Raw genomic sequence first — 27,665 nt, 5'->3', positions numbered from 1 at the left:
CAATGGGTGGTTTCATGCCCTGGGTGTTAAATGGCTTTTGGAGTCAGGTATACATGTCTCGGGAATCCCAGCTTCACTGCTGAGTAACCCTGGGCACGTTACCAAACATCTATGGGCCTCAGTTTCTTCCTCTGTGAAATGGGCGTAATGACAGGAATAACCACACGGGGTAAGTAAGCAGTCGGGTCCAGGCCGGCAACCGAGTCTGAGTCTATTGCTTGTCCACCGTTTTCCACCATAGAGCAGACGGGTATAGATAACAGAATTCTCTGCTGAGTGCAATGTAGAACTTGACCACCGGGAGACAAAAGACTCCTTTTTAATGCTCCGCCCTTGGAAATGGATGGGTTTCATACGCCACCCTTGGGAGACCTTGCAAAAGAGAAGGAACTGCCTGCTTTGGACATTTACCTACTTTCTGGCCGTGGCTGCCTCAGATCCCACCCCACCCCCACCACCCCCACCGCCCCACCCTGCCCAGGCTCTGTGGTTCCTTCAGAACGGTTACTCTCCAGCTGTATTTTAACCCAAAACAGGTCATTTTGAAATGCGAGTCAACCAAAACTCATCTGGACTTCAAGTGAATTTCTGGAAAGGAAAACTGGGGCCACCTCCCCGGGCAGTGGGCTGCTTTCAGAAATTACAGTGGGGCTCCGCTGGGTACTTGCTCTTTCAGTGGCGACATTCATGCGTAGTGGGCTTGAAATAAATGAGAGCTTCGAGTTTCTAGTAGGAATAGCGGTACGAGATCAACATGGTAGGACAGAGCTGCAGGGTAGAATTCTGTGGAATCTGTGTGCGTAGGTCAGTCACCGTTTTCTTCTCTCCCCTCCCCACCAACTCCTCATCTCTGTCTCTTCTTCTTTTTCCTGATTTTCAAGAAAGGAAAAGGCCTACGTGCCCAGAGTGGCCCTTCTTTGCATTTTATGTCATCCGTACGCCGCCCTCCTTTTAACCTTCATTCTTCATGTTTGGGTTACTATTTGCGTGCACGCTTGCGCGCTCTCTCTCTCTCTCTCTCTCTCTCTCTCCGCTTCACTTCCTTTGAGCAAACTATCCTGCTTTCTCTCCTGTGGATCGTTGCAGATGCTCATTCATGCACCCCTGGTCTCAACCCCTCCCCCGGGATGGCCACAGACTCGTGGCCCGTGCTCTTGGCCAGCGTTCCTGCTTGGGAAGCTGTGTGTCAAGGATAAGGGTGACAGCCCTGGTGAAGACTGCCCTCTCTCAGTGGGGGGCTTGGGGTTGAGGGGCTCATCTCCTCTCCGAGTGGCCCGTGCTGGCCAGGCGTTGGTGGGGGAGCCCCTCCAGCGCGCTGACCCCCGTGGGGCCTGGGAGATATGCGGGCTGCTTTCCTGGTAAGAGCAGAGCTTGGAATGGACCTCATTCAGATCCCGCTGTCGGAGATGCAGCCCGACGCCAACTGAACTCGCTGTCCCCTGAAGAAAACGGCCCACCCCTTCGATGGTCATAATTAACTCGCCTCTGAACGCGGCCATACCAGACGGCAAACGAGCGGCTGTCTCACCTGGAACCAAGAAGTGCATGCATCCCAGGGAGGAGAACACTCTCTGTCCCTCCTCTCCAGAAGCCTCTCTCCGGGCTTGGGCTGAGGAAAGTACAAAGTAGGGTGGGAGAGACAGGAAATAAAAGGCTGAACAGTCGAGAGCTCTAACAGAAGCTGCCTCCTGCCAGATCCTGAGTGCAGCTTCGTTTATGGCCCTGCCACAGTAGAGCTTTTGCTTGAGATCGTAGTGCACATAATTTTTGTTGTTGCAACAAGGCAGGGAATAAAGACAATTGTTTGCCATTTGTGTGGTCCCTCTCACTTGGTCAAAAAGAGTGCTCTGTGACAGAGGCCCTAAGGTCTAGACAGCACTACTTTTGAGATAAGCCGCTGACTCAGTAATGCTGGAGCGCCCTCTGCAATGGGGACAGTAACCACAGGAAGTAGGGTGATGCTCCCAAGAGCCCGTCCAGCGCCTGGGCGTCGGCTGTGTTCTCAGCCATCGCCGGTGTCCTGCCTGGGACGGTGGAGACCGCCAGGCGTCTCGACAGTCACCTCTGCTTGCCTCCTTTTCCATATTCTCTTAAAACAACTGCGTCAGCATTTCCGATCTGCCCCCAGTGGGAAGCTGTGTGTCACCCACCCCCCCCCAGGCTCCCTCAGATCCCCGTTCAGACCGCGCGCGCTCGGCCAGGGGGTGGCTGAGTGGTAATGAGCTGTCGTCGTCTTGGGGGGCCGAGCGGGTTTGATTTTCATTCACATTTGGCTATAGGACCCGGCTGTCTTTCATCCCTAATTTCAGGAATGCTTGTGACAGTCCAGATACCCCTGTTTTGTAGAATTGTCTGTTAAAATACGTACGTACATCTTTCCTCTCTGGAACTCGGGCCTGTCCTGCCGACACACAGGGTGTGCCAATCAATCAGGTTAACTGTAGAGAGAAGAAAAAACTTAGGTTCTCGTGAGTTGATTATGTCTTAACACGGTGGCAGTCTCAGGAAGAAATGGTTGGTTAGCACGTGGCTAATCCCCTTGAAGTTGATTTTTCTGGGAAACAATAACGCCAGACACAGTTGTCCCTGAGCTGCAAAATACAGACTCAGGCATCTTCAAATGGTCCTCCATTAGGCTTGAAACCATCTGCCTGTTTGCAGCGAAAATACAAATTTTCCACTGTTCTGAGCACTGTGACGGTGGCATCCCTCCAGAGAAAGCACAAACGGGGCCCTGCAGAAGAACTGTCGCCAGCCGGCTCTGCAAGGCACTTCGAGTTCATTTCCACTGATCTGACGAGGGAACAGAGAACCACAGAAAAATACAATGTCTTTTCAAAATTAAGCTCCCCTTCTCTAATATCCTCCCGGGCTTCCAGAGGATTAAATCGCACTCAATCCGCCTTCATCGAGTTTCCATTTGCATTTAGACTCTCACAGCTGTGAGACCATCGTCAGAATCAGTGTGATCTGCTTTTGAGGGAGGACAGTTGAAATGGGAGGGCGAGTCTCCCTGACAGGAATGTCCCCGGGCTGAAGGTGGTATTACGCGTGGCCCCAGAGCGGGCGTCGCCTCTCTGCACTTTGTGGTGAAGTCAGATTAGCATCTCCGCCACGATGTCCAGGGTTCCAGACCCGCCCCCCTACAGGGTCGCTCGTTCACGTGGACTAGACGATCTAAACACCTGTCGCCTTAGGCGATAGACATAATCGTTGGAATAATAATTTGGCCTCAGTGCACACACGCAAAAATGGACACATGCCAGCTGAAGGACCTCGTCCTGCTGACGTTATGGGACTTTCCATACGGTAACCCAGTGAGAGAGGCGTCAGCTTCTGTGTGCCGTGTTAACAGGATGGCGTCCTACGTCGGAGAGCCATCGGAGAGAAGTTTCTCTTCAGACCACGAGGAGTCATAGTCTCTACCTGGAAGTGTTCACAGAAAACCTCTCTTTTCCGAATACAGCACTGTTGTATTCAAAGTATGTGCAGTGGGCGAGCATGAATTTTCCGAGTGTTCGGTTAGATGAGGTAAGTGGGACGGAATGGGTTTGGGGACATTACCTTCTTGCCGTTACATAAATGGCACCCTGCTTGAGCAGGCACATCAGGGTTTTCATATGGGTCCAAGAGCACATCAGAGTAGTTTAGCATGCTGCAGGCTTGGGATGTCTTTCTCTTTTCTTCTCTTCTCTTCTCTTCTCTTCTCTTTCTTTCTTTCTTTTTTTCTTTCCTTCTTTCTTTCTTTTTAAGAAAATATGAATAGAGAAAGGCTCACAATATTGTCATCATGAAAGGTTCCATTACAATCCAGGTAACAGGATGCAAATACCCTTGCCCTGCAGAATCAGACATGAGCACAGCAAGAAGAGTTGAATATTTTGTAAAATTCTTTCTTTAAATGACAGTAATAGGACATATGTAAAATTACTTAGAGAAAAAGTCTTTTTGCAGTAACTTCGTAGTAAAATACAGTTAAGAACAACTTGTGTACTGTTCTCACTCCCTCTGTTTTACCTTTCGCTCAGCTTCTGTTGGATGGGGAGGAAAAAGCTAGATAATCTCATGTAATGTAATACATCTTATTGTGCATCGTCAAAGCAATTAGCATGGCAGAAACAACCCCAGCTTCTCCTTGAGCACAAATGAAGGACTCAAATCGCTCTCTTCCTCCTCCTGCTTTCCTTTTTAAAGATGGGTCTTCAGGAATAACATGCTAAAAAAAGAGAACGATATTCAAATGTAATATAAAAACTCCCCTTAAAACACTTGAGAGACATTCAGCCTTTATAAGTTTGGTTTTTTTTTAATCTGGTATTTTGTTAACATTAACCTCAAGTGTGATATACAAATTAGATGGGTTAGTTGGTTTTTATCTTACTTACTCACAATTCAGTAATGTAATACGCACATGCTTTTGAATGTTTTTTGTTGTTGTTATTGTTCTTTTGTTGTATATTCAAATTACCTGGTACAATTCACTCCGGTTCCCTGCCGTAATTAGCCATCCGTAACGCAAACCGGATTTTACATCTGGGAAAGAAGATTCTGAAAGATACAGATGCGTGGCTATAGGGGAAGTAAGAGCATGCACTTCCTCTTCTCCCCCCACGGCCGTGGCTCCTCAGACTCTGCGTTTCCACTCCTGTTCTGTGGGTGTCGGCTATTTGGGCAGCGGTGGCGGTGACGTGTGGTTCAGAGCAGCTTCACCAGGGATGTTGAAGAGTTCATAGTGAAGGCAACTCAAAGCAAGAAGAGATTAGTGGACGGCTACTGCAACTAGTCAGAAAATATCTAGGTCCGCAAAGTTCTTCCACTGATCTTGAACCTAGACTCCTCAGCCAGAATGTGGAGGGGAAAAGCCATGAGGAGGGCGACCCAGTCCTGGGCTCGGGACAGGGTGCCCACTGCAGATCGCGGGTTTCGCTCATTCATCCAGCAGACGTCTCGTGTACCTTGTGTGCGTCTTAAGTAGGGCAGTAAGTAAGACATAGGGCGGTATGGAAGGAGCAGATCTGGAAGTGCTGTATATTTGGTGACTTTGCAAGTGCTGATTATAATTCTTCAGTTGCCAGACTCTTAAATTATACCTTTGAATTCCTCAAAGGAGCAAGCACTAAGTTGAAAATCAAACCCATTTTCAAAATCACAGCATATCCTGCTGGTTTCCCTTATGTCTCTATTTTCATTTGGTACTTTAAAAAGTACAGAGATTGTCATTCTACAGAGTATAAGAACGTAGCTTAAGCCTCTGAGATATAACTAATAGATGAACTATGTTAATAAATCAGCTTTTAGATGAACTAAGATTCTTCTTCTCCATCATCTGAGAGATCTGTGTGACCAAGAACCGCTCATTAAGGTAACAAGCTGTGTTTTTAGGTTTCCATTGCTAGGGTTAGGAATTGAGGTCCCTAACGTGGGGACTTGTTTAGGGAAACTTCCTCGTTAGTCAGGGATATGCTGAGGAATCTGTTAGGGTCTTGCACCGTCTCTGTTTGGGGACTCTCCTGCAGCTCCCCTGTCCCTCCCACTTGCCCTTTCACTACCACAGCTTTCTCTCCCCAATACAAGCGGAACTCTAGGGGTGCCTGGGTGGCTCTGTCGGTTAAGCGTCTGACTTCGGCTCAGGTCATGATCTCACTCACGGTCCGTGAGTTCGAGCCCCGCGTCGGGTTCTGTGCTGACAGCTCGGAGCCTGGAGCCTGTTTCAGATTCTGTGTCTCCCTCCCCCCCAGTCTCTCCCCCTGCTCACGCTCTGTGGCTGTCTCTCAAAAATAAATAAACATTTGGGGCGCCTGGGTGGTTCAGTCGGTTGGGCGTCCGACTTCAGCTCAGGTCCCTGAGTTTGAGCCCGACGCTGTGCTGACCGCTTGGAGCCTGGAGCCCCCTTTGGATTCTGTGTCTCCCTCTCTCTGCCCACCCCTCCCCTCCCCCCCCCCCCCCCCCCCCCCCGTGGCTGTGTCTGCAGCCTCGTCTCCCGGCCAGCTCCCGGCCAGCCCTCCTCCTCTGCAGCCACACAGAAGCGCACCAGGTTCCCAGGGCACCGCTCGTGCTTTTGCCTCTGCACTTTCTCGTCTCTCTCCTCTCCTGGCTCCTTCCCTCCGCCCACTTGTCTCCCCTGGAAACATTCTCCTCCTCTTTTCAGACTTCTGGGTCTCTACCGCAGCACGGTCATCCTTCGTGCTGCACGTGATCGTGGTTTACCTACCTGCGTCCTGGAATAGCCAGGAGGGAGCCTGCCTGTTTTCTTAGTACCTAGCTGCTGCTGGTGTACATGAAACAGCGAGCTCGCGCCCCTTGACGGGCGACCCCATACTTGCACGTGTGTTCCCAAAGAGGGTCGTGGCCGCGCCATGGTGCGAGGCAGCAGCATTAACCTTCTGGAGGACCCTTCGAGACAGGCCCTGCCCCTGGGAGTCTGAGAAGTGCCGGGAGGAAAACAGGAGGTCTGGGCTTGGAACACCTGCGGTCATTCGGGCCCTCTCCTTCGGGTCAAGGGACCTTACCCGGTGCTCTAGAATTTACGAGTCCGAGGCCTGGATTCCATCCAGTCTGTGCTCCAGCGCGGAGAAGCCAGGCAAGCTTGGGCAAGTCTCGTAACCTCTGCCTCGGTGTCGTCATTGCTACGCTTGAGGTGTCGGAGCAGGCGATGGCCTCTGGGATTGCTGCAGGGCAGCTCTCCCTGCGGAGACTCGGGGTGCACGCTGTGGGGGGGGGGGGGGCATCCCCCGGGCGGCTCCCGTAGCGTTCAGACGACAGTCCTGTGATCAGTGGCACCATCCTTTAAAATGCCTGCCTCCCCACAGATGGGGAGAGAATTTGGGATGTGGTAAGTGGCATGTAGTGTTCACTTCATCTGCTTTGTGCTGTAGAGCTGACTAGCTTTAACCTTCTCAAAGGATACAGCACAGCTCTGAGAGCCACGAGGGAGACGAAGAAGGCGTTTGCTTGGGGGAGAGACTTCAGCACACCCGGCTTTAGAGTGCGTTCTGCCTGTCTTGACTGTCGTAAACTGGGAGCCGCGTGATTCATCCCGTGAGACCCTCGGTACCATAAGTAACCCGTGCCCCCTGGGCCATGATGCGCGTGCCAGAGACAGCTGCCCACGTGCCGATAACTTACCAGCATTACGATGTGACTCTTGTTTCAGCTTCGCAACGAACAGGGGATGGTGGGTCCTTTCTTGCCTCTGAGATTTCAGCAATAGCTCACAGTGTTCAAAGCTCTGCCTGTGAAAATGTGGTCACAATCAGTTTTAACTAAATACGCCCCCCCCCCCCCCACCCCGGCAAAGTTCTGAAAATGAGTTGAATATGGTGAGCGACAGCATTTGCAAATATCTCTTTGGATGTCTCCATCGTGTTTCTGAGCAGCGAGGGCTCAGACACGGCGGAGGCGGCCAGGCCGGCCCCAGGGGAGCAGGAACCCTAGGCCCCCCTTGGCCAGGCACAGGTGCTCTCTGGAGGCCCTTCCAGGAGGTTCCAGAAGATGGCACTGAGTGGTCGCCATGGCGGATGGGATCCCCTCTGCTCCCCTGAGAGCCGCGTCTCCGTAAGGGTGAACGTGTTGCTGGTTCCCATGTCGTCACAGTGAGGATCTGGAGTCAGCCTGTCCTTCTGCTCTGACCCTGCTCTGGGGCAGAGGGCGATTCTTTGACTTGTTCTTTTGCACAGCTTTCAAGAGAGGCTAAAATAAGTATTCCACCTTCGCTATGGTGACGCCCAGAGGAAATTAGAGCAAAAGCGTTTTTCTCTTCAGGCCCAAAGAAGTAGGTAATCCCTTTGACAAAGCAGCTGATGATAGTCGAACACTATCAGATGAATTTGTCAGTAATTAGCTAATGATGAGTATACATTCTAGCTTGAAATTCTAGGTCTTTGGAAAAAACCTACAGATCAAAAAGCGTTAAGGAGAAAGTTGTCAGTTTCTCATAAATAAATGGAAAGCTTTGAATCTTCATAAAGTTACAACACAGAGGGCTCACAGAAGTCACTGGGTCGGAGTGACCGACCGTTCCTGGGCCACACCCTGGGTGGAAGTGGCCATTCTTACACCCCGCTTGGCCTCCTCGCAGTGAACGGTTCTAGGGGTCCACAAGTACAACACCCTGTTGACCCCGGGGTTCTTTTCAGGTAGGATTGCTTGGAATTAAAGTCTAGAATTCACCAAAGGATAGAGCCATCAAAATCCTGAAAAACCAGGATCGGTGTGTCAGAAAAGCCAAGCAACCCGCAGGAATTTGGATCTGCTCGAGATTGAAAGGATAGGCTCGATCAGCGGGCAGACGAAAATTGTAGCACAGACTTAAAACGTGTTTGAAATCTTCACTTATTTAAAACCGTAAAATTTTGGAGATCATCTCTGCTTAACTGCTTCATGTGCTCAGTGCACCGAGAATGTAGCGTAAGTGATTTCTGCCTTGGGCACCGTGTTGGTTTTCTGTGGCTTCGTAGCAAACAACCGCACACTTAGTGGCCCGGAACGACGCATTTAGTAACTCACGGTCTCTGTGAGCACAGCTTAACCGGTGGTGTCATCAGAGTTCAACTGGAGAAGGCTCTTCAGGCTCTGCAGTTGTGAGCCAGATGCGTCTCCTGTGCTAGTGACTGTCAGCTCCCCATCTTCTTGCCGGCTGTGTGCTGGGGCCACTCTTGAGTCCCGGAGGCCACCCACAGTTCCTGTTCGTGTTCCTCTCCGTAGACCTCTGCGGGACGGCAGCCTCCTTCTCCAGTCTCTGACTTCAAGGACAGCCCGCGCCCCTTTTTGAAAGGGCTCTCGACTTATTACGGCCAGCGTACTCGGGAGAATCTCTCTTTTGGTTAACTTGAAGTCAGCTTATTCGTTACATCTGCAAAATCTCTTCGCCTTCGCCACATAATGCGGCCCATCACAGGAGTGACACCCCATCACCTTTGTCACATTCTGTTGATTAGAGGCAGGTTCCAGCTCCCACTCATACCCCAGGGAAGGTATCCACGTCCAAAGCATGGATACCAGCAGATGGGAATCGCAGGGGGTGAAACTGAGGGCGCCCACCACAGGCACCCAGTGAATGGCTATTACACCGAAAGGACGAAATGGGAGAAATCCGTCCCCCGGAGCAGGTTATAAGCCAGTGGTTTGGGAGGCAGAACACATGTGCGAAGAGGGAGAGGGCGGCGGTTAGCAGTTAAGTTTATAGGTGAGCTGAGTAAGCCTATGTCACAACGCGTGGCTAAGCTAAAATGTCACCGTGCGACTTCCCTTTGCTTGGAACGAGATCAGGGTGTGTGCAGTACTGGGAAAATACGTCTTCACATCTTCTGGGGAGCAGGGCCCTCCCACCCATCAGCACCCTACTCCAGCCCCGCTCGGTGAGGGGCCACATCTGCTCTCCCTCTCCCACATACCTCGAGCAGCCCAGTCCTCTCGGGCTGCCCTCGGCACCCGGCTGCTGCACCCACACAGGCCGGCCTGGCCCCAAGCTCCCCAGGTGCCCAGACGACCTTTCTCTGCTCCCCCGGGCAGAACCACCCCCCTCAGTAAGGCTCCTCTCACTGGGTATTAGACTGAGCACCAGGTGAGGAGGAAGACTAACCTTCGTGGGCTTTCAACTGACATTGGCTAGAAGCTGAGCGTCTTTGTGGTTTTCTCCAAAATTCAGAATATCGTGTGGCACCCCTAAGAGTTCCCAGCAGTGCTCGGGGGTGCCTCCGGGCACAGTTTGAGAACCGTGGCTCTCCCCTGTGCGGGATCCCACCCGCACCGAGTACTTGCTGTTTGCGAGGTCCCGTGTCCAGGGCAGGGACAGCAAGGGGAAGGAAACATGCCGACGGCGGGCTGGAAGCCTGAGCAAGATGGAGAGCTTTGCAGGCCTGCCCGGGGGTGGGGGTGGGGGGTGGGGACAGGGGAGGCCCTTCTAACCCTGGGTTTGTGCCCAACGCGGCAGTTTGGCCCCGGACAAAACGTGTGTCAGCAGTGCTGTGATGTTTCCTGATAAAACTGCCTTCTGATTTGTCTGGAGCAGAGCTCACGTCCTCACTAGACTGCGGATGGGGTACTGGGGTCTTGTGTCACTGGCTGATTTGCTTCCCATTTGAGGTATCAGTTGTCCAGTTAGCCTCAGCGAGGACCCCCGCGTGTGTTTTTAGACCAGCTCGAAGAGAAGATGCGTGACTGTGTGTCCGTCCTCAACACCCCTCCTTGGGCTGGCGGACAGTCCCCCGTGGAGCTGGTGGGGCACCGGGCAGCTGTGGGATCGAGGGCGCAGGTGGAGGGTGAGTCCTTGCTACAGGAGCATAGGAGTCAGAACCCCAGCACGCCAGGAGCCCGTTTACCCTGGAGCCTGTGCGGCCGGCTGTCACTGGCATGAAGTTTTTTGTGTTTTTTTTTTAAATTTTTAATGTTAATTTATTTTTGAGAGAGAGGGAGACAGAGTGCCAGTGGGGGAGGGGCAGAGAGAGAGGGAGACACAGAATCCCAAGCAGGCTCCAGGCCCTGAGCTGTCAGCACAGAGCCCGACGCGGGGCTCGAACTCACGAACCATGAGATCATGACCTGAGCCGAAGTCGGATGCCCAACCGACTGAGCCACCCAGGCGCCGCTCGCGTGAAGTTTTAACATACGGAAAGCAGTCCTGTGCATCATGTAGGTGTAACACATTGGGGGAGGAGAGCCACGTGGGAGTGGGGAGTGCCAACCCCAGGGGAGTAGTCCTCTGCGTGGGGGGGAGGGTAGAAGATGAAGGGCTTCCAAGGCGGAATCCGTTGTGTTGGCCGTGTCCCTGTCTTCAAGAAGCTTGGGGGGGTGGGAAGGGGAGGGAGGGCGGGGGCGGTTCTGTCATTCTTCCCAACTGCATGTGTTTGTGAAATATTTTATGATTTTGAATAGGAAATCTTCCTAGGAATAGGAGTACTTCCTATGAGGAATAGGAAATAGGAATACTTCCTAGGTTGATGAGAACTAAATTTTTGGTTTGTGTCCATTTGCTTTAAGGAAAACCAGTAAATAAGCAGATGTGCCGGGGAGGGTGGGGGTGGGGGGGCGCCCGTTGTTTCCCAAGTTTTGCAGCCACCGACTGAGCTGAGGGAAAAGCCTACTGGGGGATATTCCAGGCTCCGTGTGCCCAAACCAGCTGTGCGCACAGCCTCTGCTGTCCCCTGGGGCGCGGGGACCCCGTCTCAGGGTCCGTGCCCCAGCCTGGCTCTTTCTCCAGAGTCAGCACCAGCCAAACCTGCAGCTGAAAATGTGGCGGCTTCTGGCCCTTCAGAGAACGACAGGGGAAGGTGGGGAAATCCAGGGGTATGTTTGCGTTTGTATCTTTTATGCTAGTCCTGAACATTTTTTACATTTGCAGAAGGAACTCCGTTCTGCTATTAGAGCAAAAAGAAGCCACCGGTCATTTCCATCCATTAATTTTTCCAACCTGAAGATAGTCTGGGGTTTTTCTGTAACACTCCACTTTGCCTGAAACAAACTGAACCGTGAAGCTACTGGTCTGTGAAATGATTGAACAAATTAAAAATGTGTGTAAACAGCCAGATCAGAATTAACGAGAGAGTCTGACAGCGTAAGCAGAGGCCCCGTAACAAAAGGAACAAGTCTTTAAGTCCGTTTGTGCCACACTCTGTGTTTGCTTTTTTCCTCCTTTCCCCCCTTTTTAAGATGGAACGTCATCACCCAGAGTGATTTCGTAACAAGATGGGAAATTTCGAAGTTTTTTTATTTTGTTCTTTAAGCTGGAACTGTGTTCTCCTTTAGGTCAGGAGTAGATTGTGTAATGGACAGTGCTGGCTCCTTTGTAAATGCTTTGGAGCCTGTCTTAGGCTGATTACTCTGGAAGCTGAAACGAGTGGTCTGTGGGGCCAAGGTTGTTGATACTTTTAGGGCCAAAAAACGAAAAAACCTCCCAACATAGTTTTTAAAACCTAGCGCTCCTAATTACTAACTAGATAGTAGAAATACATACATACATACTTTCCCTCAAAAAAAAACCCAAAAAGAGGCAGACTCCAGTCCATGGTGAAAGATGATTAAGGAAAACAGAAAAAGGTCTTGTCATGACAGACTGTGGCCTGATTCTTGGCCAAGTACGTGCTACTGACCCTGTGGTTTCCAGCATCCCTGCGCTTTGCCTGGCCGTGCCGGCCACCGCTGCCACCCCCTACACAGAGCCACAGTCTTCTGTGGCCAGGAGAGCTTTTTGAAGACGTGAGGAATGAGACCACAGCCAGCCAGCCTGCTCTCTGTATGTGGTATCCCTGGCGATCTCTCCACCTCCGCTTTCTGTATCTGGGGAGGACCGGTGAACGTTCGATGGGGAAGTGAGTCCACACACCCCTAAGGTTTATTACGGTCTAATCAGACTTCCCATTTACTTCTGCCTCCTCCGGAAACCATATTTACACAAAAGGAAAAACACAAGAAAATCATAAATCCAAAAGGTTGGCGTACGCACACACAGAGCCTCCACTGGCCATCCAGAGGGAGGACAGTGTGAAGGCGGATGAGACACGGGGAGAGGAGGCCCCTGGAAAGTGCCCCTTCTTGTCACCCAGTCTTAGGTGGAGTAGATCACCAAAGATCACCTAGTCCTTCTTTCTGTGAAGATCCTACCTCAGAGCATCAGATATTTGAAGAAAACCAATAGTATGAGAAAGACACCAGGATGTGCTGATTTTTGACAAAGACACAGATGTGGTGCAGTAGAGAAAGGATAGTCTTTTCAACAAATGGTGTGGAAGCAGTTGGGTATCCATATGCCAGAAAAACAGAAAACCTGGACCCACGCTTCATACCAAAATGGCTCATAGACCTAAACAGAAAACCTAAAAGTATAAATCTTCTAGAAGAAAGGATGGGATAAAATCTTTGTGCCTTGCATTAGGCAAAGATTTCTTAGATACAGCGCCTTAAGCACAATCCATAAAAGAACAAATCAATAAATGGCACGTCATCAAAATTGAAAGCATGCGTTTCAGAATCTGCCATTTCTATAAGGAGAAAGCTAAGAGAGAAGCAGGAGAATCTGCCAGAAGACTGTCGGGGGGGCCTCTCAGACAGTCTTTTACTCTCCGTGGGGTGGAAACGTGCTTCATCAGACAGGTCGGCCTTCCAGCGTCCTCCCCACAGCTGCTGCCCCTTTCCCTACCGGACGGGAGCAGAGGCGGGGCGGCGAACGAGTCCAGCAAAACCGTAGTGTGCCGAAATCCAAAACCTGTTTTCAAATCACGGAATCTACTCCTGAAGCCTGTTTACACTCTATGATAGTTAACTAGTTAAATAGTTATGCTGCTTACACTATACGTTAGCTAACGTGACAATAAATTATTGAAAATCAATAAATAATGAGAACCGTTCTCAAGAAAAGCCACAGAGGAGCTCACCGTTGACCCATGAACGACATGGGGGTTAGAGGCACTGACCTTTCCCCCCCCCACGCAGTTGAAATTTGCATGTAACTTTTGACCCCCAAGACACTTAACTACTCATAGCCTGCTGTTTGGAAGCCTTACCAATAACATACATAGTCGATTAATACATATTTTGTATATTAATAGGTGTTATATACTGTATTCTTTTAATGAAGGCGGCTAGAGAAAAGAAAGCATTATTAAGAAGACCATAAGGAAAAGACATCTGCTGTACTCTATGTTTTGGGAAAAAAAATCCGTGGGTAAGTGGGCCAGCGTGCTTCAAACCTGCGTTGTTCAAGGGTCAACGGCACCTTCCTCGGCATTTTCCTCTGGAAAATACGGAATTTGAGGGAATCGGGGAGAACGGTGGCTTGGAGCCACGCAGCCCTGTGTTTCTATCCTGAGACCTGGGCTCGTTGGCTGTGGGCGTGGGGCCTCACTTGGCGCAGATCGGTTACCGCGAGTGCGACGTGGGAAGTTCCGTGAGGACCAGGGACAGGGCGGCCAGGTGCCCCGCAGGCAGGCGTCGCCCCTCTCCCAGGGGTGCGGCGTGATGGTCGGGCCTCCTGCCGGCTTCGCCCGCACGAGCACGGTTCCTCCGGGTGTAAAAACTGCATGCGAGCGTAAGGGTTACTGTTGTTTTAATTGGTTCCTATAAAAGCTAGCTGATCTTTCTGCTAGAAGAAGTCTAGGCTCTAACATTTTAGAGGGGACTAAACAGTCCTGTGCGGGACGGAAAAAGTCCAGGAAGGGAGCCAGGCGAACAAGTCAAGAGGGGAGGCTGCAAGGATTTGACACACGGGAAAGAGAACAGGTGAGGAGTTTACGCCGGGAGGTTTTCCCGCGGAGGGGAGTCCGGGCTTTTCAAGGAGGAGCTGCATGCCGGGCCTCAGGACAAGAGGACAGACTGGCAGCTCGGAGGAAGCCTGCTGCGGACCACACGCGGCCACGGGGCCCGCAGGGGGGACCGGAGGACGCAAACGTGAGGCCTGCGCTGCCGGGCAAGGGTGCTGGCACTTTGGCCCGTATGTGGAAGCTGATCCGCCCACACGCGTCCGCGCTGCCCGTCCCTCTAAACTTCCCCCACGTCTCCTGAGAATGAAGTGTGAGTGTTCACACCTCTTCCCTCCCCGGCAGTGTCCCTCCTCTGCCGGCTCTGTCCCTAGGCTTGTGTATGGCGTAGTGTCGCGGGGACCGGAGGCAGACGAGGGGGCAAGAGCTCTGGGACTGGAGGAGGGGGCAGGGGGCAGCGCCCGGGAGGGCTCTTCCGAGGAGACGCGGAGGAAGGAGCCACACCCGAGGTTCCCGGGAGCTCGGCTCCCGGGCCGCTTCCCCCCACCCCGATGCCGGAGAGTCTGAGGAGAGGGAGACCAGGTGTTGGTTCACGCTGGAGGCCAGGACTTGTGACTGAAAGGAAAGGCAGACAGATGGCTGCATGGAATGGAATGGCCGCCTCATTGGGGTTTCTAGACGAGGCCCAAAACGTCAGAGTAGAACAAGCAGCACCTCAAAATTCACGAGAAGAATGGACTCGTTGGAAAATCGGCCCGTGTGACCAAGAGAACTTGGTAATTTAGGGGAGAGAAACATGCCCAGACAGGGCCTTCAGTCTACGTAGACTCCTAAGCCGCAGATATGACGTGTTTAGTTGAGAAGACGCTCAGTAACTTACGGGAGAACGTAAGTATCGATGAGACATGGGGACTCTCATAGCCTGGGGTCTGTCGGAGTTGTTTCCATATAAAGACTCAAAGTTATTAAATGCACGCGAGGTGTGATGTCACAAACGTCGCGGTGTGGGCCAGTCCCGGGGTTGAAGGGACAGCCCGGTGATGGCACTGAGGAGCGAGGCAGGTTTTGGCTCTCTCTCCACGCAGCGCGGTCAGGATCTTGGCTTTCGTCGTGGTCGCCAAGTGGATGCCGCGGCTCCGGGCAAACTGTCGTCACAGACTCCTGTTCAGAGGCAGGGGTGGGGAAAGGCGGCTTCTCCTCGGAGTCTCTTTCTATTCAGAAGGAAAATCTCGCCCAGAAGTCCCTCAGGAGACTCACCCTCCGGCCCCACTGGGCAGAAGTTAGTCACCCGTCCATGCCCTAACTGTCGGGGAAACCGAGAAAGCACCTGGCGTTGCCGACATCCGGAGGGAAAGATGGGCTCCTGGCACAGGGAAGGAAGGCGCCAGGTAGCAGTCGGAGGGAGCGTACCGCGTTATGACAGGTTCACACTGGCAATCAGCTGTGAGAACGGAGGATGCGTGAAATGGAACCAGCAGTAAAGGCGGCGGAAAGGCCACGGAAGGTGCTAGCGGAAGGCATTCAAAAGGGTCACGACAGGCTTCGGTGATGAAGGCCAGAAAGGAGAGGTGAAAACGGCATCAGGACAAACTGAAAGGCTTGTATTTTATTTAAAAAAAAAAAAAAAAAAAAGTGACCAAACAACACGTGAAAAAGCAGGGCTGCTTCCTGGGCTGCAAGTTCCAGTGAGCTAGAGGCTCAGCTGCCGAAGAAGCTGATGTGACCGGAGGCTGCAGGCGTGGTGTCCGGGACAGAGGGGCGTGACCCTGAGGCCCCCTGGGTCCAGTCCTGGCCCCTCTCCTGCCCAGTCTCCTTCTCTGGACTTTTCTGCCACCTTAACCCCGCGGCGTCACATCCTCGCTGCTCAGGGCCCCCTCTCGGCGACTGCTCGGTAGACACCCTCCCCGGTGACTCTTGGCCAAGCGCTTGCTTCTCCGGCCTGCCCTGGCCCCAAGTCCTGGCGGACCACTACGGCCCCGTTCCCCCCCCCCCCACGGACTCCTAGCACTCACCAGGCCTCAGCCCGGCTCGTCTCGCGGCCGGACCCAGACTCGACTCGGGGGGCTCGGGGGACCCCCGGCGTCCGCGCGGCGCCCGGCACGGCTGGTGGGCACCTGGGACTCTCCGCCGGGCTAGTCGGGAATAAGTGAGAGCTGCAGCCGCATCGTGGCATGCTGGGAGTGGTGTCTCAGGCGAGGGCGCCTGTGAGGACAGGCTGGGGGGGCGGGGGAGGGAAGGCAGGTGGGCCTGTGGCGAGGCCGCTGACCAGCTCCACGAGGGGGTCCTGTGACCGTGACCAAGATGTAGAGGGCAGGCACAGCAGGAATGTTCAGGAGACAAAGCCAACCACGCCTGGCCTTCTGAGGCTCCTGAGCCGCGAGCTGCGCACCTCACACTGAGCCGTTAGACCGCCCGGCTTCGGGAGAGGATCTCAGGTTGAGTTTTGTCAGTTTGGCGGCATCCAAGGGAGAGGTCAGCCGGGCGTTGGCGTCGTGAGCCTTGTGTGAGATGGGAAGGAAACCTGAGCTGGGCGCAGGGATGTGTGTGTGCCCTGCGTGCAGGCGGTGACCACGGCCGGGTATGCGCGGTCCCTCCCAGGGAGAGCACCGCCCACGGGAGCCTGCAGCCACCTGTGGCCCTTTACGTTTAAGTTGGTCAAATTAAATCAGACGAAAAATTCAGCTCCTCAGTTGCACTGACCACATTTTAAATGCTAAGAGAACATTCCTGGCATCACAGAATGTTCTCGCGGGGGTGCTGATGCAAAGTGAACAGAGGGCCTGGAGTTGACCCTTGGGGATTGCTTCCAGAAGAGGCTGGGTATGGGGCAGGGGGAGGTGGGAGGGCCGGAGGGCCAGGTGAGGTGCCACGTCACAGTCACGGGCAGCGGTGCGGAGGGAGGTAGCGGCAGGGTATCCGGGGCAGCCGTGAATGCACCAGATGAAGCCCAGAGAACGCCCTTGGGTTCGGCAGCATGGCAGCCAGGTGACCTCAGAGGGATCTTTTGCAGTGGGTTCACGGGCCGGGAGCCATGGAGGGGTGGCTGGGGAGCCAGAATGAGAAAACAGCTGAGAGAGACCATTCTATGAGCAGGTTCAGCTGGGAGAGCGAGAAGGAAACTGGGTGTCCACAGAAGGGACACTGGGGTAGGCGGTGGAAGGGAGGATTTTGTTTGTTTGTTTGTTTGTTTAATGAGAGAGAGTACGATGTTTAACAGCCTAAAGAAAATCCCAAGAATTTATCCCCCAGATATACTCAAAGGTCATAGGGACACCCTGGTTTAGGGGACTAGTTAAATGAATTGTCCCGTCCATACAAATCCTGCAGGCACCCAAAAGAAAAAGGACTTCCTGCAATTCCTGATACAAAACTCTCTCCAAGATTTATTTTGCAAGATGCAGAATATATTATGCTACCCTTATATGAAAAACAAGAAAGATATCTAGAGATACCCTATGTTGATAATGGAGCGGGGGGAGGTGGGCAGGGCCAACGAAACAAAACTTCTGAAGGAATGATCACGAAATTGGTCGTGTGACAAGAAATCGCCTCCAGATGAGGGGCTGGGGAACAAAAGCAGGAATGAATCTTTATTCGCAATATTTTTATAGTGCTTGATTCCTTTAAACTATGCACACGTATTTTAAAAATAAAAACATTTTTAAAAGTCACTAGGAAGAATTTGGTTGAGAGAGAGGTTAAATAATCGGGAGAAGTATTCCACCTCCCGCCTCTCTGGCCAGGACCCCTCCAGCTTTTATTACTCCATTCAGCTCTCCGTGGAATCCGGCATATTTTAAAGTCATGAGTTTTCTGATATTCCACGCTAGCCATCCCGTCTTTTCTGTTGCCGGACAACAAATTATCCCCGAACAGTAAACAGTGGCTCTCTCCCCCTTTCTGTGAATCTGCACATGGCTCACCGGGGTGCCTCTGATGTCGGGCAGCGCTGCAGGCCCCCCAGCGCTGGACGGGCTCACACGCACACCTGCTGGGAGCTTCAGGGCCCGGATGTGGGTTCCCCGCCACGTGGGCCTCTCCACGGGACCACTCACAGAGCCCGTGCAAGAGAAGGAGCACCTGAGACAGAAGCCACAGCCTCTTTGTAACCTAACTTCAGAAGTGACATCCCCTCGCCTTCGCTGTGTTCTGTTGTTGAGAAGGGAGTCACCAGGTCCAGCCTACACCCTAGGAGGGAGGGTTCCACAAAGGACTCGTGCCAGGGGCAGGGACCAGCGGGGGCCAGTTAGAGGCTGCCCAGCACACATCCCGAAACGCAGCCCAGTAGCGTGCTTCTTTTTATGTGATGTTCTCTTCTAGTTCATCAAAATACTCAGATTCATCACTGTAAGCTCTTACCATAACCTTGTGGCCTCAGAATAACCTGTTGCTGTTTTACCATTCTGCAGGAATACTTCGTGTTAGATACTTCCTGAATCATACCAATTTGATAAAATTTGGGGAAAGTTTGATAAAACAGGAAGGTGGCCGTCCTATTCAAAATCACTTAGGGAACAGAACATTCTCCTGTATCATATAAGAGAAAGGCCTCGATTTTAGGAAGTATCCACTGATGTGTTTGGGGGCAAAGGGGCATGTTGTCTGCAGCTCACTCTCAAATGGTTCAGGAAAAAAACAGAGCGAGTAAGGAAGCAAACAGGGCAAAAAGAAAGCAGTTGGCAAATCCGAGTAAGAGTATTCTGAATCCCTAGTACTCTATGCGTGCGAGCTTTCTGTAAGTTTGAAATATGACAATTAAAACCTCGGAAATAAAATTCTCAGACGCGTCCCCAGACCTGCTAAATGAGAATCGCAAGCGGGACCCGGGGAACTCGCTTTACCAAAGATCCTCAGAGGCATCCTGGTTGCCGATCAGCAAGGTGTGGGATGCCCTTGGAGCGCTCTCCTCCAGCCGTGGATCGGCCCCTCGGAGGGAACGGGGCGTGGTGGCACAAGGGGGTCTAATTGTGCGGCCCAGGAAGATGTGCTTGTGGTCCCCGCAAGGGGCAGAAGCAGCGGGTCGCAACGCAGGGCTGTGCCGAAGGCCTCCCCGCCCTGCCTCTTTGGGCGCCTCCCAGTCCCGGGCCACATGCCTCCGAGCTCTGGGCCACCCCGGTGACCAGCGCCGGCCTCGGGAGCCCACCGTGTGTCTCAGGGAGGCCAGCAGGCAGAGGCATCGTACCGGCTCTCGCGTCACTGTCCCCCCGCTTGCGGGCGTGTGTGGCACATGCCCCGTCCTGCCTGCGGCGGGCTGGGGGGTGCTCCCCGGAAGTGTGCCTGGTGCTCCGGGCTTCCAACGGTGGTGGGCGTTCACAGGCTTATGGGAGGCTGGGGGACCAGAGACTGCCGCCAGGCCAGAGAGCGTGGTCACCTCAGAGCTCCCCGCACAGCAGCCTGCGGAAGGGCAGGAGAACGGGGCGAGGCGGGGGCCGGGAGCAGCGGGAAAGGAGCCCAGAGGTGGGCTCGAGGTCCAGGCCGGGCCCGTCCGCCTGGGAGCCAGGAACCCTGGAGTCTCGGGCACCGTCCCGGGGGCTGCAGGTGCCTTGCATCACTGGGGTGGTCAGCTGGTGGGGTCGGTGGGACTGGGGCGAACAGGAGAACCGTGGGTCGAGCCCCTTCGTCCACGCTCCGTTCTTGGTGGGGGGCGTGGGCACCCGCGGAGGGCTCTGTTTGGAAATAGCCGCCTTCTCACGGGGTCGAGGCCTTTCAGCCCTGACTCACCCGCCGTTTTGTTGTGTTCCGTTTCCGCCCCGTGCGTGGTTTCCTCTCGTGGTCAGCCTCCGCTTCCTCCTGGCCCGGGACGCCTGGCTGCTGCAAGCCGGGGGCTGACTGGCTCTTCTGGCCACGGAAGTCTTCATGCTGACGCCAGTTCCTTCTTGACGATGAGGGCGGCGGGGCGTTGTGCGCGCGCTCCTGCTGTTCGCCCTCTCGGGGGCTTCGCTCTTCTCCTCCAGTGGTTTTCGTGCCCTTCAAGTTAGGCATCAGAGGAAGCGCATTTATCCACGTGCTTTTCCACGCACGTGCCCAGAACGCTCGGTTCCGAGGGCAAAAAACACACGGCGTCTACCCACACCCTGGTTACCGCTCTATGATTATAGACCTGGTCAGGCTGGTCTCTTTGGCTCGTCCCAGACAACTTGCAGAGACGCTGATTTGTTCCCCCCCCGAGACGCACGTGAATCAGCTGTGACTCAGCTGCAGACTTTGCTGGGGGACGCAGAATCACTTCACCAAAACCTGGCCGCGTGCTCTGCAAAGTCTGCCCCGCGTCCTCTTAACAAAACGACCAGGTCGTTCGGGGCGAGAGGCGAAAGTCCTCTGTGTTTCGTTACTTTTACCAGGGGTCCCCTGTCAGCAGACGCCTTATTTCTCATGCGGTCTGCTGTTCTTTGCTTTGCGCGGGGAAACAGCAGCAATGGTGGAGAGGGAACTAAAAATCTGAAGGCACGTTTAACTCACCACCTATCAGGTGGATCGGCTCGTGTTCCTAAACAGCAAAGCGAGGAGGCAGAGCTCTGACACTCTGGGTACGCGACTTGGGTAGAAAGCTCGGCCGTGTGGCTCAAGCAGGATTGTGTGGCCGACAGCTTACCCCACCCTGGGACCGTGAGCTCGTCCAAAGGCCACACCAAGGACAGCACCGGTCACCCAGGCTAGACCCCCATTTCCCTGGAACTTTCCAGATTCTGAACAGTGTGATGGAAACAGAAGGAAGCCATTGTTGCTCTCACAGCGTGAAATACGGCCACGTTTTGAGACCCGGAGGCAGCGAGTAGAAGCAGACGGAGTTGGAGTCAAGGCCGCGGTACTAGCTTCTTTCCTGCGGTGGTGTTGGGAGCTTCTTGAAGCTCCTCCTCCCTCCGCTTGTGTGGTCTTCTGCATGTGGTACGTGCCTGTAACTGCAACATTTTCGTCCTAGCTTTTCCTCCTTCTGAATTGGCAAACAATTCTTTTCTTTGTTTTTTTTGTTTTGGTTTGGTTTTTGGTTTTTTTGCCAAATTGCCTGAATTTGGTAATGCTGACCTCACTCAAAGAGCCAAGACCGTCTTCTAAGTTCCTTTGTGCCTTCAGGTCCTAAGAACAATCAGAACTTTTGTACTTATGTTACGTGGCATTACATACAGAATAATAAAGTAGCTGCTGTTGTATATTCCTGTTATTTTGGAGGGAACCCCAAAGAGCCTTTGGAACATGGTCGGAACAGGGATAAGCCCGTGCACGTGCACCTGCCGCCTCTCAGAGCCTCACCTGATGGTACTCCTCTGACCGTGGCATCCCAGGAGCACCGCTCTTGAAGGCCAAGGCCCGGAGGGCGGGAGGCACTGAGTGGCTAATCCGGGACTGGTTCCATAGTTCATTTCAGCGAGACGCCGTAATCGCTGCAGTTGGGAAACCCCACCTCGGTTCACGTCACCCCAACACGCGCCAGGCCGTATCTCCCCGGACATTTGGGAGAAACGCGACGTGGCCTGACTAGACCGCGTGAGGGGTGTCGGCCGTGAACGCTCTATGTTCCGATCACACAAGGGTCTTGGGTTTCTTTGCTCTCAAAGACACATGTTTGCAAAGAAGTCCTTTCTTACTCACAGAAGTGATGAGTTTCATGCCTATCTAATATTTTTAATCAGTGAAAATAAAAAATAGACATGAGTTTTCAAAACCCCATCCAGCTTGCTATTCTAACTCCACCTGCTACAAAGTCTGACCTGGACCCGTCCGCCGGCAGGAAGGTTGATGGGAAGATAGTCCCTTGGACGGCGGTGCCGCGGAGGGGTGTCAGTGGCCTGTTGCCACTTCAGTCCCAGGTTTCAGGAAACGCCGACAGCCCAAATGTGCTCAAGAGCCTGTGATGTTCCTGCCCCCCTGTATTGGGCCGTCAGCGTTGGTTACGGTCGCTGCCACTCACTCATGAGGGGATGTAGGTGACGGGAAGGAACGTGAAACAAGATGTAGGAGAAAAGCAGTAGCTTTTCTACTTAACGAGGCTTGTAGACGGGCGTAAGTAGGCAGTAGCTGCTCGGGGGGAAAGGGACGTTGAGCGAGTGGAGGCTAGAGCCCGTCTTGCACTTACGGCGCTTTTCCTAGAGAAGAAGATCAAGGATGGTCAGGTGGATCGTGCCGGGTCCCAGCTTTGCCCGGGTTCTTCAGAAGGGGCACCGATGGTGGCCGTCCTGGTTCACAGCACGGGCACCCGGGGCAGCCGTGCTCACCTGCCGGGGATGGGACCCTGCCCCCGGGTGAAGAGAACACACCTATCTCTCAGGCAGTGGAGACGATGTAGAGCTGTAAACATCGCAGTCAGTGTTCTAACTATTGGTTTGGTTTTATGTGGTTTTAGTCGTAATATTGATCGCGAAATACCATATTGACAGAGGATAGAGAGGTGTGTGTTTATCAAAGAGCCATATGGTATTTAGATGGGGGACAACAACCTCATTGTCCTGGGGAGATCCTGCAGATGGTGGGGGGCACTTGGGCCTTCTCCGTGGCCTGCACCCGGCCGGAGTTTCACAAGCATCTTTCTAGTCTTCGGTGGTGGGCGAGGCGCGTCTGAAGGCCGGGACCGGTCTGCAGCGGGCCGGAGCCCTTCCCTGGCTGCGCCCCCCCAGACCCCACGGCGGGCGCACGGAAAGGGGTGTGGGTGCCTCTCGGGACAGAGACACAGCTCACCCTGTGCCGCCACCCCCACTCATCCCGCTGCCTCTGTCCTCGTAGTGATGGCATGGCTTTCTCAGATTAAAGGTTATTCCCCCCTAATACTTAGGAAAAATGTTTATTTTAAGCTTTAAAAAAAAACACATCTCTGGTTGAAACCCTGATGTGGGCCGTAGACTGTCTCCTGCATTTAATTCGGTGGAATGTTTACCTCAGCCCTTTATTTTCTAAACTGTCTGGCCTTCTGCTCATGCCGCAGTGAAATCCTGCCCCTCCTACTCCTTGACCCAGGACCCCTGTGGGAGGCTGGGCCCTGGGTTCCCTCCAGCGACCAGCACATCACCTGCCCACCCCACACTCGGAGTCCTCTTAGAGACCTTTGATTTCTGTGGTTAGTCAGTGGTGTTCATTTCTATTCTTTGGGCTCTTAATTAAGCCTTTGTGCGGCACCTTGACCCAACCAAACTGTTGACGTTTCAGCTGCTGGGTCTCTGACTGCCACCGAGCCATGGCTTTTACTGAAGGAGCACCCGCTGGTGCTTTCTGCCCTTCATCCCTCTGTGACTGTCCTCTGGCCTGTCCACTGCTCCACTCGCAGCCTGAACCCTGAGCCTAGGGGTTCAGGGATGTCCCTACCCAGCAGCCTAGGACCTGTGGATAAAGATGAGAGTTGACCGGATCACCCTGGGCCTTGGCTGGTTACAAGCCTCTCCGGGTCTCATCTCCTAAGGGACCCTAGCGACCTGTGTGTAAGCTTCTGCGGTGAGAGAAGGACACTGCATCCCTCGCTGGCTCCCAGGGCTTCCAGACAGAAAAGGGAGTCACGTCCTGAAGGCCCCCAGCACCTCCTCCCTGCAGTCAGATCAAGAGGGGGCCGCTTCCTGAGGAGGTGATGCTGTGAAAGTCTCGTCCAGGAAGGGCCTCCTGCAGGCCAGACGCTTGCTCATCTGGGCCATCTGAAGAGCTGGGTCAATGTCTTGAAAAGTAACACCACCGGGTGTGTCAGTATCATGGGCCGAGGAAGGACAATTAGATTGTCCACCTCCATGTCTTCTGATAAACAGCCCGGTACCATATCGCAGCAGACGTAGCGGATGGAAGGTTGCCTTCCGCATTTTAATCTGCAACATAACGTCGTACCTAGAGGTCTAGTCATTTCAGCGAAAGAGGCCGTTGGGAAAGTAACTCAGTTTTTTAAAAGAAACTTAGTCATTTGTCCTCTGATTCGGGGCAAACCAATCACCAGACTCTTTTTACGTGCTTATTTGCCAAAACACAAAATGCTTTCTCCCCCTTTCTCATGCAGAATTGGTGGCCCCTTCATCCGACTCATGTGACTTCCCAAGGACACCCGTTCTGTGTCCTCCTCACCCTCGCCGTTATCACCCTCCTTCTTATGTGGTCATGATGCTCACAGGGCATGGCCGTTTCAGAAGGACTGATTGTTTCATCCGTATATTTATCTTATTTCCTTACGATTACTCGTAGCTTGCTTTTGATCTCGGGGACTCTGGCTCTTTTCGTCTATAATGGCACTTCTGTTCCACGTCATCCGTCTGCATTCTGACCCGATCCCCGTGGCAGGATGCTGCGCCATCCCCCTTCGTGGATGTCCCCGGGCACTCCAGGGCCCGACGCTCTTACTCTCCATGCTGGGATCTGCGTGTTTCCAAAATGCATCCATTCAGTTCGGCTGCCTTTGAAGCAACACCTGTTACCGGTTTTCTCTCCTCCCGTGACGAAGAAGACATCGCTTACTTGAACCTTGGTTGTTCCTGAATAACTGTATTCAGGACTATCTGTACTCCCCTTTCTGTGTTTAGTGAGCTGCACTTTGGTACCAGACCTGGGTCCTGACTCTTTCCGTGTCGCTTGTTGGAGGGGCTCTCCTTAGTGGCCGGCTCACCACGAGCCTTTGGGCACTTGCGATTTTGCCGATTAACGTTCCAAAGCATTTCCCATATTTTCTGGTTCTTGTGCCCTTCAGGGGCCTTTCTTTTGAAAGAAGAAGAAGAAGAATGACAAGGATTTCTGCTTCTTAAAAAAAGATTAACTCTCAAACTTCCTTCCTGAAGTCGTAAGCGACTTCTTACTGTCATGCGTAAAATCACGCTCCCAAGTCAGGATGGAGGTAGACGCGGTGGGTTCCAGGGCCGGACTCCCTTGGTTTGGAGGTTTAGCAGAAGCAGAAAGTCTGAGCCAGGTGGGATGGCACCAAATTTAGGCCTCACCAAGGATCAGAAAAGTGGCAGCAAACCCTCCTGAGATGGAAGTGTGATCCAGCTGAACGTGCATCTCGGAGCACCGGTGGCCGCAGCAGGAAGCTAAGTGCTGTTAAACAGCACAAAACCAGAGCAGTGTCGGCACGCTGGGCGCAGGCCTCCCGTGAGCTGTGTGACCTCGGCAGGCTTCTCAGCCTCCCTGTGCCTCCGTTCCACCTTTGAAAGGATGACGACGGTATGTTTCTCGTAGGGTGGTCATGGGGAGCAGATGAGTTAATACAGAGTTGGGAACGGCGTCTGGGATGTGTTGTGATATGACTGTTGGTCACTGAGTTGCACAAAAATAATAGAATGTAACAGACGTTGAAAGTTGTATCAATAAAGCAGGAGGGGGAATGAGGTTTTGATGTAGAAGCAGAATTAGAAATGCAGGAAACGGGCAGGTGGAGAGGCAAGTAGCCGAGACTTCCGTGGAGCTGTTACAGAGAACACGCGTGAAGCACAGGGCTGGTGTGGACGCACCTGCCCGTGCCCCGCAGCCCGTGGGAACCTACGTAGCTCGAGTGTGCCCATCGCAGGCAGAACGCCCGGGTGCTGGCGAAGGTCTGCGGCGTTAATCGCTTAGTGGTGGCACCCACGTTTGGCATAGATGCAGAGGATTGCACTTAGAAGCCGGCAACTCAGAGACGACACCAGGAGCCACCGATGGAATGTGGAAGGACAGAGGCCACGAGCAGCCCTGACGAGGCCTTTCTGCACCTAGTAACCCTTCCCAAACCCAGCAAGGTGGGCCACTCTCTCATCAGTTTTGCTTTGTATGCAGCACCTTTTAGCCACCCGCAGAACTTCATCGCATCGACAGATACATCACCTTAGCAGCCCAGGCTTCAGAGATGGCTGTGGCGGATCGAACACACTCGGCCCCCTCTTCCAGAACAGGGAAGCGTGAGAGTAAGTGCGTACCTGGGGATGGCAGGGAAGCAAAGCCTCTGGCTTCTGTAGGCCCCTCGCTCTGCATAGAAAGTCATTTACATTCTCAGGAGATCTGTGGGGTTCTCCTTCCAGGAGCCTTTAACTTCTGCGTTTGGAAATTCAGCTCTGAAACCCAACTACGCAGAGAAAGCAGGGCCTACGCGGTTATTTAAGAAGTAGGGTTTTTTTAATGTTTTCAAGTGAAACGGACTCTACCCTCCCCAGGGTCAGCTCGGCAGTTAACGGACTTGTGGCCCCCAGCGCCTCACCCGATGGTGGAGCTGGGCCTGGCCACCAGGTCTTGGAGCTTCTTTGGAGCTGGGTTTTGATCTTGGAGGAATCTTAGTTTCCGGCTGGGGTCAAGCTGGTAATTCGGCAACCCTCCTGGCAGCCCTTGAGTTTCCTCCTCCAGCCACTTCCCCGGCTGTCATCGCGGGCCACCCGAGCCAGAGCCAGAACCACAGCTGGCTCTGGGGGAACCAAGATTCCTGTCCGCACTGAGGCCCAGTCCTAAGGGGCCCAGACCCGTACTGCGACCAGGGCAGATAACTAGACCTCCAAAATCCTGGAGTTTCGGGCGTAAAGCCCACACGCTCGTGTCTTTTCTGTGATCCCATACGTGTGACCGACACATCTGTGGTCCAGAGAGCGATGCTCGCTTCAAGAATGTGAATGCGTCTCACACACCCGTGTGCTGCAGTTTACTTGCCGGCTCATGGTGGTCACGCTGAGTTACGGGCTGAGCCCTCATCGCACTGGCTGCTGCCTGGGGCTCCAGGCCGTGGTCCCTCTGCCACAGGTATTTGTGGAGAGCTGGCTGCAGCTCACAGCACCGTGTCGTGGGCCCCTGGGGGCAGAGGGCAGTGTCGTATCCTCTCCGGAGCACTAGGTGGATAGAACATTGAAGCAGGAAAACCCTGCACATAAACGTGGACAAAAGCAGACGGCGCGAGCGGAGTGCAGGAATTACAGTGGAGGGCGACGGCGACAGGCAGCCCCTCTGGGCCGAGTGACCTGCGGTTCAGTCCAGAACCTATGAGAAGGCCCTGTGGTAGCATGTTCTGGTTCCCTGTTTGAGAGCCCGGCTTGGGCGGCTTTTGGACGGCATCGGCGAGTCTGGGAGGCCGGTGCTGGGAGCGGTGGGTGTGCCTGGCAGGTGGGGTCGGCGGGGCCCCACGGCAGACAGAAGACCGGGGAGGGGCACAGAGGCATCCGTCACGAGGGCTCAAGGTTTGGTCGGAGCGGCAAGGTGATCGCGGCCCCCGAGAAGGGGTGAAGGAGTAAAGCTGGCTGGGGTGGGGACGCGGCACTCAGAGCGCCGGCCTGTCTGATGCTCGACAGACCTGGCATTTTGTACGTGTTATCAACCAGACCCTCCAGGGGGAGAGGTGCTGTACGCAGGGCCCCCAGGACAGCCTGGGGGGCCACTGCCCCTGGGCCCTCCTGCCCCGTAGCCACTGCTGCGGGGCTCGTCGGAGCCTGAGGGCAGATCTGGAGCCTTTAATCGTCATATTAGAATGTGTCCGGAACAGTGCTGTTTTGAGGGAAGCTTTCCTCTAGATAGAACAAATGAAAACAGTCTTGGGGCGCCCGGCTGGCTGAGTCAGAAGAGCATGTGACTCTTGAT

The 27,665-nt window shown here is 53.6% G+C and overlaps 1 protein-coding gene across 5 annotated transcripts in view; it reads left to right on the top strand.

Moving 5' to 3' along the window:
- ANO10 (anoctamin 10) overlaps positions 1 to 27,665 on the top strand; it is a 285,102-nt gene that overhangs the window by 232,798 nt on the left and 24,639 nt on the right. Inside the window, exon 13 of one of the 5 annotated variants that reach the window (XM_081790141.1) lies at positions 24,333 to 24,473. The exons of 2 other annotated variants lie outside the window; for them this stretch is intronic. In XM_081790141.1, the coding sequence (XP_081646267.1) occupies positions 24,333 to 24,374 (42 nt within the window). In that variant the 3' untranslated portion in view covers positions 24,375 to 24,473. Of the gene's footprint in view, positions 1 to 256; positions 2,140 to 24,332; positions 24,474 to 27,665 lie in introns of those variants that run through there. 2 more of the 5 variants (XM_078432532.2, XM_060638061.3) reach the window with 2 other exon arrangements.

Source organism: Panthera onca, chromosome C2 (genome assembly GCF_046562875.1).
Source record: "Panthera onca isolate mPanOnc1 chromosome C2, mPanOnc1 haplotype 2, whole genome shotgun sequence".
Classification (NCBI taxonomy): Eukaryota; Metazoa; Chordata; class Mammalia; order Carnivora; family Felidae; genus Panthera; species Panthera onca.
The sequence above is the reverse complement of the archived record's forward strand: the minus strand, read 5'-3'. Positions and strand labels throughout refer to the sequence as shown.